The 14631-nt window shown below is 34.1% G+C and overlaps 2 protein-coding genes across 2 annotated transcripts; one reads left to right on the top strand and one right to left on the bottom strand.

Moving 5' to 3' along the window:
* Positions 1–1027: 1027 nt before the first annotated feature.
* On the bottom strand, positions 1028–1918 carry LOC137738866 (protein TIFY 5A-like). The gene is made up of 3 exons (XM_068478337.1): positions 1875–1918; positions 1476–1557; positions 1028–1237 (listed from the first exon to the last, which is right to left on the bottom strand). The coding sequence occupies exons 1-3, from the start codon at positions 1916–1918 to the stop codon at positions 1028–1030; spliced, it is 336 nt and encodes a 111-aa protein (XP_068334438.1).
* Positions 1919–6837: 4919 nt separating this feature from the next.
* Positions 6838–9059, top strand: LOC137740022 (7-deoxyloganetin glucosyltransferase-like). Its single transcript, XM_068479808.1, has 2 exons — positions 6838–7483; positions 8013–9059. The coding sequence occupies exons 1-2, from the start codon at positions 6982–6984 to the stop codon at positions 8942–8944; spliced, it is 1434 nt and encodes a 477-aa protein (XP_068335909.1). The 5' UTR covers positions 6838–6981; the 3' UTR covers positions 8945–9059.
* Positions 9060–14631: the final 5572 nt, after the last annotated feature.

The raw sequence follows: 14631 nt of genomic DNA, 5'->3' as shown, positions 1-14631 counted from the left end.
CCACGTGTATGTGAATTATGTATGTTGCAAACACCTACAATTTAATTGCAATGCCAACCCCTGAAAGCCTTATCACATCCCATTAATGTTACCAAGCCTAGGCTACCTAGGCTTCCTATCTTATCACCTTTAAACTCATCCATCCATGCATGCATCTTGACCCTTCTTTCTTGAATACTAGCTTTGCAGCATATCCACACGTCCACACACATCCCAACTCAATTTAAACTGTACCACTTGCTTCGGGATATAATTCGCATCCTATTTACCTGGTTGAAAAAGATGCTAGGATAATTCATACTAAAAGATAATCATTATGATAAAAACCATAATATTATCCTTTAATAACTACAAAAATTATCTCCACTTTTCCATCCGACGATTGAGAGCTATGTTTACTCAACGGCCTTGATTGCACGGGCTGATGATGTAAATTTGGATCCAAACAGAAGCACATTAAAGTGCTACAAAAATCTACCCATATAATAAAACACTGGAAAAAATTGGAAGGGTCTTTAACTTTTGTAGTCAAATGCTATTAATAGCGCTTTTAATGATCAAAAAATGTTTTTCAACTTTTTTTTTTTTTTTTGAACAAACAATATTATTTGGGGTGTGCTATTCACGCACCCCTTTTTACTTCTCACACACCCCTTGTTAATTTATGTCTGTTGATATTCTTCAATTCATCCGATCTAACGGCTGAAAACTAAAAAGGTGTGGGAGAAGTAAAAAAAGGTGTGTGGATATCACACCCTTATTATTTACACTAAAAGGAGGAGGTGTGCTATGAACTTATCCGTTCACTTGCTAATAACTTTAATTTAGTGTTGATTACTAGGAATATACGTCCCAAGTATGATATCTCCTGGCTATGAACTTGGGTTGTTCTAAAACTTGAACAACTTTCATCAAAAGCTAATTTTCCATTTTCTTGTCACACGAAAACCACCTAATTTTTTTTCCATTAATAAGCCAAAATTACTTGTGGCAGAAAAACTTGTTCATTAGCAATCTAGCATAATAATTACTGATTGTTGGTGGAGTAGTTGTATGGAGAAGCAGCTTGACTTCTTTGCTTTCTCTTTTGGAGGAACCTTCGAAGAGACCTCTTCATGGACACACCTGGAGGCCCGTAAATTTGAGACCGCAATGCAAGCAATACTGCGCTGGACCACCTCGATGATGTCCCTCCTCCTCGCATTTCCCTAGTTGCCAACAAAATAATAGCCCTAGCCTGCACCAGATCAAAACTAATCATTAGCTACTAGCTAGCAACTAAACAGACTTTGATGGGATTTTGCTTTCAATTAAAATTGAGAACTATGTTTCATTTGCTTTCAATTAGCCGATCTCACTTAGTGGAATAAAAAAACTTTGTTGTTATTGTTATTGTTGTTTCATTTGCTCTTGTTTTACAAAAATTCTTAACACGATTCTTCGATGGTTCTAAACTTTAACATATCAGGAATTACCTGAAGTTCTGTCACGTCGCAGACAAAAACTTGTCCGTTGTAGAAAATGGTAATCTGTGGTTCGCCCTGAGTCGACTCACCCCTAAGAGAAGCAGAGAGATATCCAGCGTTGGGTTCCCAAAATTTATCAATGTAAAATGTAAAAATCATGAGAACAAGCAAACTCACAAAACCAATTGTTTGGTCGTTTCAATCTCTAGGCATGATATATAAAAAAAGGGAAACGAAAGGGCTTTGTTTTCGAAATCGTCCACACACACGCCACGAAATTATCCCCACTTTTAAGCTATTAATGTACGTGAATTTCATACATCAACGTACGGTTAACAATCACATATGTGGTTTTGAATGCGGAAAAATATCATATCATTTGGTGCATCAAAACATTGCTGAACTTACGTTGGAGTTTTCTGAGAATCTGATGGTGGTGCAGAAGTGGCCATCGAAGGAAGGTGAACGTACGAGCTGCGCTTCGTTGCCAACAGCCAACAGAGAAGGTAAGTGGAGAGACAACTAATTCATCCAAGATTAAATCAAATCATATAGGAATGTAATATAAAGCTACAAAACAGAGGGAGAGAGAGAGAACTGTAGTCGACGAAGGGAGAGTTTTTATGGTTTGTTAGGAGAGTGTTTTTGAAGAGAGAGCATAAAAAACGTGCCCAAATAATGGCCAGATATTTGGCCATGTGAGAAATTCCTTCACTCTCTTTGATCTCTCTATTCTTCACTCTCTTTTCTCTCTCTAATATTCTTTCTCACTCTCTCGCACACTTTCACTTTTGCTAAATAGTAATGTTAAAGAACCTAAATTTGTAAATAAAATTTACAACTTCAATATCATTTAATTTACAGAATTTTGTCTACCAATTTAATCTCTCTAGCATTACTCTTTTCTAAATATCTATTTGAACGGTCACGATTAAGCCACGTCAACATCTTATATTAATTTTTTTATAGCAAGAGAGACAAAATAAGAGAATATGAGATGAGAGAATGGAAAGGGATGAAAAGAGCAGAAAAGAGAATCCTAGTCCCATAAATTTAGCCTATCCCAAACCCACTTTTTCCCACATCTAAAGCTCACGTTCTTCCTCTCAAGTTTTCATAGCCCTCGATGCAAAGCCATCCGTAGATTAATTATACGTATGATTTGCGAGTGGTTGCTAATATCTGAACTTAAATTAAAATTTTAAACTTTGCTACATTTCTTATATGTACTCAATACTATCACTACTTTGACAATCAAATTTATTGTAATGAAATTTACTGAACATATATGATCGTCAAATAACAATAATAATACTAAACGCTTGTAAGTATTGTAAACCAGTCCTCAAAATTTCATATATAGTAAGAAATGAGCCTTGGTAAAGTGAGAGGAGAAATAAGGAACATAATGAGACTTGTTCCACAAACGTCCTTGTTAATTGTTATGCAACATAACGCATGTACTACGGCCCGCATGCATGCAATTACCATGTATTTTCACTTTAACTCATCTAGCTAGTCACAAGTCACTCCTCCCTCCTCAAACGAAAAGTTTTTTTCATTCAATTAAGGCACGAGGAAATTGTCCCTCAAATGGCACGTGCTTAAATTCGTTTCCCTTTCAATTCAAATGCATGAGAGCCGAAGGCAATCATGTGCAAATGGGAGTTGCAAGTCCAATGAGATGTTGCGGCTTTGCTTGGTTTTTTACTGGTTTCGTAAAGCATATGAGATATGAGGCTCATATAACAAGCCCCAAAGAACCTTGTAAGGGACGACAGATATCTGTGTGTTCAGTTAGTGTGGAAAATGTGATATTTCCTCTACATGTAAAACTTCCAAGTATTTTCAAAGCCGGTGGTGCATTTTTGTTACATATGTCATATATAAATGTGTCACACCATTAATGCACATGCCATGCTTTATTGCTATTGCTGGATCTCAACGTTCCTAGCTATAATTTGTTGCTTGCTAAATTTGGATTGTATCTAACTCCAATATTTGGGTGCTATCATGTTACCAGAAAATACTTAGGATTGTATGATTAGACCATAATTAATTAGGTTTGAGCGTGACAAAATTAGGTCAAAGTTGAATGTACATGACTATGCCAAACTAGTTAATCAATCGAAAATCTCACATGTTGAAGCAATACTTGAAGTACGTACTATAGCTATCTTAATTGGGGGTTTAAGGATCTAATTAGAGGTTGTTTAAGTCATATTTTGACATTTGATCAAGATATGTGATCTTAGGTAGATCACTAGGGTTTGTGACAACAATGAAATGATGGAAAATGCTTAATTTGCATCACATGTCGAAGTCGAATGTGATTAATTAGCCAAACGTTCACGTCTCACTCAACTTCACCATTTGGGCTTAACCCAAACGACAACTTAATTATGATTCAATACTTACCCTCACTCTTTTGGCTTGTGCAATTATAAGCGACTGAGTTATCTACAAATGCTGTCCTAAAATGCATAGAAAATAGGGGAGACATGGGCAAAAGCTTCCAAACCTGTAAAATTATGAGCAACATAAAAATTGTTATGTCCCATGATAATGTAGTTAGTCTAATATCCTAGTAGATAAGATGTTAGGTTTTTACACATCCATTTCGAATTCGAAACTGTCTTCTCCTCTAAATTATTGAAATAGTTTGGAACCATTTTTTGATAATAACTTTTCTTTAAAAAAATTGTTCGTGGTCGTCATTCTTTTGAAAACAAGAAACCACACTAAGAATTGAGGCATAACTAGTGAGGGTGACGGTCCTCTACAAATGAAGGGAAATGCAAAACTTCCTAGGGTAGAATTATGGGGACTTGGTCCAAAGGTTTGTTTATGCTTTAGCTGGATTTGGCTAGGCGGTTCTGTGTTTGACACTCTTTCACTTGTATTGAAAGCTTGGGTTTGATTGGCAGGCCAAGGGCCTGTTTTTTATTGTACATTTTGAATGATTGTAATGAAAAATAAAAAGTTGGAGAAATAAAAGTCCGTTTCGAAATCTTTATTTTAAAGTACTTATGCTCAGATGTGAGAAATTTAAGATGGTCTGATTAACTGGATGGTCAGTTATAGTTTTTAAAAAGAACGAGTCTTATAGTATTTGAGTATCATTTAACTCTACGTAGGTATAACTTCCGACACACACTTTCCACTTTCTATGAAAGTGATAAAATACTAAATTGATCAAACTACCATACTCAAATTTCTCTTCTCAAACGTCTACGGCTTTCACCTTGTTAGTTGTTAACTTGTTTTTTTTTATTGCAATCCGTAATTATTAATTTATTATAAATAGTATGCCAAAATTCTTGTGCAAGGAATTCTTTGTAGAACTCATCGTCTTAACCTATAAAATGTACACATTATAAACATTCATCGTGAGCAGCAATAATACTAAAGTATAATAATATGGCTAAAGCATATTATGGCCGAGACCGGTGCGGCATTCGTTGCTGGGAGACAGGGTATCGCTTTACTTCATCTCTACGGTGCTATTTGGTGGGAGTTGTGGCGTCGATTTGGGAAATTGGTTTTGGTTAATTGGGAAATCGGTTTTGGTTCATTTCTACGTTCAGGAGCTTTGTATCAAAATTTGGGCTTTGGGTTGGGCTTTTATAAGATAGTTTAGATGATCCCTTTTTGTCTTGTTAATATTTGTTTGTGGGCATTTGTCTTGTAATTAACTTTTATAATAAAACTTCTTCCTTTCTACGGAAAGGATTTATCCAAAAGAAAAAAAGTATCATAGTATGGCTGCTAGTTTTGCAGAGAGTTGTTTCACAAATGGATTTCCAGACAACGTAATAGATTGGATTCCATGAATGAAAAATATTCGTTTAAGGGATATTTCTAACAGTTTTTGTCACGCCCCCCGTTCCGAGATACGTCTAGGATTGACATGTAGCGTCACCATGTACCTCTACATTTATCATGCCTCGCCTTCAAGGCATGAACATAACACAACTCAAGATCCACTAGCGTAGTAACTTTTTGTTTACTTTATGGTTGCATCTAACCTTTGTGTTAGAGTGCCTACATATCCTTAGATAGGATTAAATCATTTGTAGTTCACCTTTAGATGAGAAAAGCATGATTTCATAAGTTTACGTTTTATGAAATGTTTATGATTTACTGAATTTATGTTTTACGAGATGTTTATGGTTTAATGATTTATTATGATACACGGTGATGCTGTAAGCTAGAATTCTCCCATGATTTTATGATATGATGTTTGAGCTATTGAACTCTTATGCTATGGTATGAAAGAATATGTTCATGCTTAATTTATGTGCTTACTTAGTTGGTAATTATACAACACACACACAAAAGACGAGTATGTACCTATCTATGGCCATATGACTCAGTTTTACGCTTATCAAGGTACTTTATGATATACTCACGCGAGAGCAATCCCAAAATGGGTGACCCCATGGGAAGTTCTCGTGTGAGTTCTCAGAAACAAAACCGTGAGGGCGTGGTCGGGGCCCAAAACGGATAATATCATGTTACTGCGAAGTTGAGCCCGGGATGTGGTGGGAGTCCGAGCTGGGATGTGACAGAAAACACCTGAAATGGCCAACAAACTGCTAGAACCCTAGAATTGGTAAGCTATATCAAAATTTAGACTATTTTACTTGCCCTTTGGTATTTGTGTTTGCTAAATATATATATAATATTTGTTGAGGTATTTTGTATATAGTTGATTTGTTTTGTTAAGTATTCAACCACTTGTATTATAACACTTGGTGTACCATGTTATGTTCTCACCACACTGAAATCTATCCATGGTCATCCATGTGGTCCAACATCTTAGTACCCTGTGTTGGGTTTCTAACTTTTCCGGGTTTGAAACTTCTCTCCTTTAAATTATTGTAATAGTTATGAACTCCTCCCCTCCTTCATAATGGTAATTAAAAAAAAAAAGTTCCCATGTTCATCATTATTTTGAAAACAAGAAATCGCATTAAGAATTGAGACATAGCTAGTGAGAGTCCTCTACAAATGAAGGGAAATGCAAAACTTATTAGGGTATAGTTATGGGAACTAGGCCATAGTACTCAATAAGTGATGCTCTTTGCCACTTAAATGTTATCTTGCAAGAAGAGGGGGGACCTAGCTTTCAATTTCACGACATTTTTAGTTTGTTCTTTTAATTTAAGGAAAACTAATGAAAAGAACTTGAAAACTTTGAGTTTTAACGATAAGGACAAAATAAAAGGTAAAGTGAATAGTACCAGGATTGACTTTTTAATGTAAAAATATAATTTTTCGTTAAAGTGAACAGTACCGCGAGCTTTTCGTTAAATCTCCTAGTAATTTAGCTTTGTCTTCACCCTGTGAATTTCATCGCACTGCCAAAATTATTGACATTCGGCCCTTACTTTTTCTTAAGTTTGCACCACTCATTGTCTCAAGACAGACCAAAAATTCATAGATCCATACACGTTTGCTGTTAAAATACCCTCATACAGTAAGCATACACTCTGAGATCCACAAATCTGAGATGTGTTCTAACAGGCCTCATGCTGTTTGTATTCCAGTTCCGGTTCAAGGTCACATAAAGGCAATGCTTCAATTAGCAAAACTTCTCCACCATAAAGGTTTTCGTATAACCTATGTCAACACCGAGTTCAATCACAGGCGGTTAGTTAAATCTCTAGGACCCGAGTCCCTCTATGGCTTGCCTGATGATTTTCGGTTTGAAACGATCCCTGATGGCCTACCGGATTCGGATGAAGATGCCACCCAAGACCTCAATTTGCTTGCAGATTCCGTCACAAACAACTTCTTGGCACCTTTTGTTGATCTGATAAAGAAACTCAACAACAGTAGTAGCATTCCTCCAGTGACATGCATTTTTTCAGATGGTCTCATGCCATTCACGGCCCCTGCAGCTCAACAACTTGGCATCCCCGTCACACTCGTGTTTACTTTTTCAGCAAGCGGCACCATGGGCTATATGCAGTATCCTGCTTTGGTGGAAAGAGGACTAGCACCCCTCAAAGGTAAAGAATTAAAGCAATTGTTTGATTTTAGGAAACTAATATTTATTTATTTTGGTCAAATTTAGGAAACTATTATTCAATCTACAAAAATTCATCTGACACTCCTTCCTAGTGAAAAAAATTAGGGAAATAATTTCACATGCTTATTTTTGTGACTTGATTATGCTTTGATTTATTCAACCAACTCAATAGTAAAAAATAAATAAGGATGTGCAGTGTGAGAAAAAGTGGTAATTAGCATAAGTAATTACCCAAAAAAATAAAGAGAGGAAAAAAAGCACGGTTACTTTTTGAAGTGCTAATAATAGTTTTACAATTTGGTTATTAGTTCTATTTTTTTTATTAATCAACAGTGGTGTTGCTAATGGCCAATTAATCTAGTAGCACCCAATTTCGAATTTGTTGGAGACGTCCTAATTTCAAAGTTCATGAACGACAATTGTTGCATTAGCCATGAGAGAGTTTGTATTTGTTAATCAAGCAAATGAAGATACTTTTTATTAATAAAGCATTACTTCGCTGTTTGTAGATGAGAGGTGCTTCACGAATGGCTTTCTAGACCAAGAGGTAGATTGGATACCAGGAATGGAAGGTATTCGTTTAAGGGATCTTCCTAACAACTTTGTCACAACAAATCCCAATGATGCAATCTGGAATATCATACTTGAAGGAATGGGCAGACTACATGAAGCTTCAGCAATTGTTATACATACCTTTGATGCATTGGAACTAGATGTTTTGGATGCTCTCTCATCTATGTCTCCACCTGTTTACGCCGTTGGCCCTTTCCAGTTACTTCTCAATCAGATACCACAACACCCTTTGAAGTCCCTGGGATATAGCCTATGGAGAGAAGAAACCGAGTGCCTTGAATGGCTGAACGATAAGGCACCAAACTCAGTTGTTTATGTGAATTTCGGCAGCATAACGGTCATGACCCCGGAACAACTTGTGGAATTTGGTTGTGGACTTGCAAATAGCAAGGTTTCTTTCTTCTGGGTAATTAGGCCTGACTTGGTAGTTGGTAAATCAGCAATTTTGCCACCCGAGTTTGTGGATGAAACTAAGGGAAGAAGTCTAATAGCGAGTTGGTGCCCTCAAGAGCTAGTCCTTAACCATCCATCAGTTGGAGGATTTTTGACGCACAGTGGTTGGAATTCTACGCTGGAAAGTGTGTCTGCAGGAGTGCCTATGCTGTGTTGGCCGTTCTTTGCTGATCAGCCGACGAACTGTCACTGTACTTGCAAAAGATGGGGCATTGGTATGGAGATCAATAATGTTGTCAAGAGAGATGATGTTGAGAAGCTTGTTAGAGAGTTAATGGAGGGAGAGAAGGGTACGCGAATGAAGAATAAGGCCATGGAGTGGAAAAAATTGGCAGAGGAAGCCACTGGTCCACAGGGTTCTTCATCTAAAAACTTCGAAAAATTAGTGAATCAAATTCAGTTTAAAAAGATCTAGATGCTGTGCATTGGAACTAATGAGAGACATGTATTGCATGCCTCACAGTTATCGGTTCAAAAGAACTAGCAACATGTTTGGCCTGCTACTACATCTTCAGTTTTATTTAGTTACTGTTTTTAATTAAATTGATCTTATTTTTCATAGAAAATTTTGATTAAAAGTCCAAAAATATCAACACGAATAGAAGAACTAGCGCATTGTTGCTCAAATACATATACTCACTAGTAAATTTTACTCGCACGTCGTTGCGGGAGAGAAAATATGACTATAGATTATGTTTTTAACACATAAATATGCAAAGAGTGTTATAAATACTAAACAGAAAATGAAACAAATATTTTTACAAAGCTGTCGAAGTTAATATAATTTACAGAATAGACATTATAAAATGCCTTATCATCAGTATATAAAAATGGTTAACCTAGTATTCCTTCTTGACAGTGATCCTAAAGAGCCCATTGTTTATATACACAAAAAGAATGGGGAATTCATGTTAGGATCAACAATTTACACACAAAAAAAATGTGAATCAATACTTATTTGTTTTGGATAACACATGCCAACATCCCTTAACACGAGTAAAAGTTTTTTGGTTGAAGCTGTAGAAAAAACAACATTGATCAACAGAAAAAAAAAAAAAAAAAAGGAAGCTAAAAATGAAAGAAAAATAGGAGAAAAAGCAAAAAGAAAGGTAAGAAGAGGGATGAAGTAGAGAAGCTTGTCAAGGACTTAATGGAGGGAGAGAAGGGTAAGAAGTTGAAAAATAAGGTCATGGAGTGGAAGAAACTTGCAAAAGAAGCTACCGGGCCAAATGGTTCTTCATACAAAAATTTAGACAATTTAGTGAATCAAGTTCTACTAAGAAAAACCTAGATGCTAGACTATGTAATTTAGAACTCTTTCTTCCATTAGTGTTGAATATCGTTCGTAATTAAAAATAAATAAATGTCGGTATGTGGTTTAGTACTATCTCAAAATTACCCATATTATTATTGTTCTAAGGACTAGTTTGGTATTGCTGTAATTAAAAAAAAAAAAAAAAATTTCTTTGTGCTGTGTAAATAAGCAACTGTAAAACAAAATTGTTGAGTATTTGGTAAACTTTTTTTTTTTTTTTAAATGCTTTTAACCAAAAAAAAAAAAAAACAATGTCAATAGTGTTTTGATAAAATTTTATATAAATTTGCTCTAAATATGAATGACTTAAAAAATATGCTACTAAATATGATATAATAATTGCCAAATAAAATAACGAAGGAACAATTATTGTGATTTTGTAAAATATGCGGGAGTATACTTGTTGTTTGCAAATTTCATTAAATAGGCATTGTTCACTATGCTTTGAAAAAAAAAAAAAAACTTTTTTAGAAGCATGATTGACCATGCTTTTGTTTTTCTATGTCTTTTTTACTGTCATCGACAATAGTTTTTTTCAAAACAATTCTTTTTTTATTTTATCAAACATATTTAATGTTCAAATTTTTTAATAAATAGATTTGTTATTATTATTATTATTTTAAAGTACCACAATCCCAAACCAACTCTAAGTTTTGAAACTATATGAGTATACAGTATTCTCAGTATCATATAAAAGAATAAAAGGAAAACTAATGAAAAGTCCTCAAAAACTTTAGCTTTAATGAAAATAACAAAATAAAGTGTAAGTGAATAGTACCAAAAATAACTTTTCAAAGTAAAAATATCATTTTCGTTAAAAGTGAACAATACCAGAAGTGTTTCGTTAATATACCCTATAATAAATGATAGGCCCGCCAACGTAAAACGTTTGTCTGCTTGTTTGGTAGTGTGGTTGTGCACGATATACGATGAACAATCCCGATCACAAGATCCCTAGAATACCAAGGAAAAGGATCCTTTTATATACCAGGTCTAATAATTGAAGTTATTTTGTGCTTTTGTTTTTTTTTTTTTTTTTTGAACAAATGGTATTATCTATACTAGGGAAAAGGGGTGGGCTTAGCCTCACAAAGGCTAGCAATAATATAGTTCAAACTCGCATTTGGCAGCTATAATCGAAACTAAAATCTTTCACTTACAAGTGAAAATGAATATTATTAGACCGTAATACTAAGTGAAAATTATTTTATGCTTTTTACGAAAGTGAAGATGTAAACAAAACTTTTATATATAGCACGAAGTCATCACTTGCCATTATCATCTATATATCTAACTTCCAAACGATCCTTATTCGGTCTATCCACTTTGAACTCATAATTCTTCCTCATTGCGATCATAGCTAATAATTGCAAGTGACAACTTCGTGTAATAGTACTTTTAAGGGTATATTAGTACTTCCATAATAACTTTGAGTTATACTTACATAAAATTAAAATCATTACTATAATTTTATACGAGGTCCAAATTCTGATTATATTTTCAAATTTCTCAAAAAAAGTTGTAATTCGAATTAATTCCGTCGTTAATTAACCTCATGTTTAATTCAAGTTGGAATTGGTGTTAAACAGCCAAATGCAATCCTACCTTGGGCAAAAGGCCCCAAAGGACTTTCTTCAAAACAGTTTTCTCTAGCATTCCTTATATTACATAGTTTGTGTGTCTTTCACATCAAGCATATGATCACACCGAAAGGACTTTCTGATTATTTTGTTATTACGATACAATTGACTTGTTATTCAACTTGAATCACTCATTTAAGATTCTTCAAACAAGATTATATATTTCACTGCCTGAACTGGCGTGAAGATAAGAATAGGAATGTAAGGATGTGAAGAAATGTCTCAACATGAATTTTAAGAAATCTTGTATGTGATTCATGGAATCAGAATAGATTGGCTCACATGTGAAGCCAAACGTCCACATGTATTCCACACCACTAAGTTTGGTAATCCACATGTCTTTGAAAATTTGCCGCACATGAGAAAACGTGTGAGAAAACGAAAATGTCATACACTTTGCATGTACACAAAAAGAGTTGAATTACTCCCTAATTTGAGAGCCTGACTGCAGGAGTGCCTATGCTCTGTTGGCCATACTTTTGCGACCAGCAAATGAACTGCCACTATACTTGCAATGAATGGGGCATTGGGATGGAGATTAGTAATGATGTGAAGAGGGATGAAGTAGAGAAGCTTGTCAAGGACTTAATGGAGGGAGAGAAGGGTAAGAAGTTGAAAAATAAGGTCATCGAGTGGAAGAAACTTGCAAAAGAAGCTACCGGGCCAAATGGTTCTTCATACAAAAATTTAGACAATTTGGTGAATCAAGTTCTACTAAGAAAAACCCAGATGCTAGACTATGTAATTTAGAACTCTTTCTTCCATTAGTGTTGAATATCGTTCGTAATTAAAAATAAATAAATGTCGGTATGTGGTTTAGTACTATCTCAAAATTACCCATATTATTATTGTTCTAAGGACCAGTTTGGTATTGTTGTAATTAAAAAAAAAAAAAAAGTTTCTATGTGTGGTGTAAATAAGCAACCGTAAAACAAAATTGTTGAGTATTTGGTAAACCTTTTTTTTTTGTAAAAATGCTTTTAACCAAAAAAAAAAAAAAAAACAAAAAAAAAAACAATGTCAATAGTGTTTTGATAAAATTTTATATAAATTTGCTCTGAATATGAATGGCTTAAAAAATATGCTACTAAATATGATATAATAATTGCCAAATAAAATAAAGAAGGAACAATTATTGTGATTTTGTAAAATATGCGGGAATATACCTGTTATTTGCAAATTTCATTAAATAGGCATTGTTCACTATGCTTTGAAAAAAAAAAAAAAACAAAACTTTTTTAGAAGCATGGTTGACCATGCTTTTGTTTTTCTATGTCTTTTTTACTGTCATCGACAATAGTTTTTTTTTCAAAACAATTCTTTTTTTATTTTACCAAACATATTTAATGTTCCAATTTTTTAATAAACAAATTTATTATTATTATTATTATTATTTTAAAGTACCACAATCCCAAACTAACTCTAAGTTTTGAAACTATATGAGTATACAGTATTCTCAGCATCATATAAAAGAATAAAAGGAAAACTAATGAAAAGTCCTCAAAAATGTTAGCTTTAATGAAAATGACAAAATAAAGTGTAAGTAAATAGTACCAAGAGTAACTTTTCAAGGTAAAAATATCATTTTCGTTAAAAGTGAACAATACTAAAAATGTTTCGTTAAGATACCATCTAATAAATGATAGGCCCGCCAACGTCAAATGTTTGTCTGCTTGTTTGGTAGCGTGGTTGTGCATCATGACCAATATATGGGACACCCGACACATAACATTAATATGTTACCCCATATATTCATTGTAGCTGCATGATTGAAGAACCTTATATAGGAAAAGGATCCGGCGACCCATATTCGTTGTAGCTGCATGATTGAACCTTATACATGAAAAGGATCCGGCGACCCCATATATTCATTGTAGCTGCATGATTGAATAACCTTTTATAGGAAAAGGATCCTCGCCATATACTTTTTCTTGTGGATCTTAGAGATCTCGTGATCGAGATCGTTCATCGTATATCGGACAGTTAGTTTTCTTTAGGTATCATTTATATTTATTTTCAAATTTTAAATTTTCAAATGATTTCTGACTGTACGATGTACGATGAACGATCCCGATCACGAGATCCTTAGAATTCCAAAGAAAAGGATCCTTTTATATACCAGGGTCTAATAATTGAAGTTATTTTATGCTTTTTTTTTTTTTTTTTTTTTTTTTGAACAAATGGTATTATCTATACTAGGAAAATGAGTGGGTTTAGCCTCGCAATGGGCTATCAATAATACGGTTCAAACTCGCCTTTGGCGGCTATAATCGAATCTAAAATCTTTCACTTACAAGTGAAAATGAATACTATTAGACCGTACTACTAAGTGAAAATTATTTTATGCTTTTTACGAAAGTGAAGATGTAAATAAAACTTTTATATATAGCACGAAGTCATCACTTGCCATTATCATCTATATATCTAACTTCCAAACGATCCTTATTCGGTCTATCCACTTTGAACTCATAATTCTTCCTCATTGCGATCATAGCTAATAATTGCAAGTGACAACTTTGTGTAATAGTACTTTTAAGGGTATATTAGTACTTCCATAATAACTTTGAGTTATACTTACATAAAATTAAAATCATTACTATAATTTTATACGAGGTCCAAATTCTGATTATTTTTCCAAATTTCTCAAAAAAAGTTGTAATTCGAATTAATTCCGTCGTTAATTAACCTCATGTTTAGTTCAAGTTGGAATTGGTGTTAAATAGCCAAATACAATCCTACCTTGGGCAATCAAAGGCCCCAAAGGACTTTCTTCAAAACAGTTTTCTCTAGCATTCCTTATATTACATAGTTTATGTGTCTTTCACATCAAGCATATATATGATCACACCCAAAGGACTTTCTGATTATTTTGTTATTACGATACAATTGACTTGTTATTCAACTTGAATCACTCATTTAAGATTCTTCAAACAAGATTATATATTTCACTGCCTGAACTGGCGTGAAGATAAGAATAGGAATGTAAGGATGTGAAGAAATGTCTCAACATGAATTTTAAGAAATCTTGTATGTGATTCATGGAATCAGAATAGATTGGCTCACATGTGAAGCCAAACGTCCACATGTATTCCACACCACTAAGTTTGGTAATCCACATGTCTTTCTTGAAAATTTGCCACACATGAG

This window comes from Pyrus communis, chromosome 7 (genome assembly GCF_963583255.1).
Source record: "Pyrus communis chromosome 7, drPyrComm1.1, whole genome shotgun sequence".
Classification (NCBI taxonomy): domain Eukaryota; kingdom Viridiplantae; phylum Streptophyta; class Magnoliopsida; order Rosales; family Rosaceae; genus Pyrus; species Pyrus communis.
The sequence above is the reverse complement of the archived record's forward strand: the minus strand, read 5'-3'. Positions and strand labels throughout refer to the sequence as shown.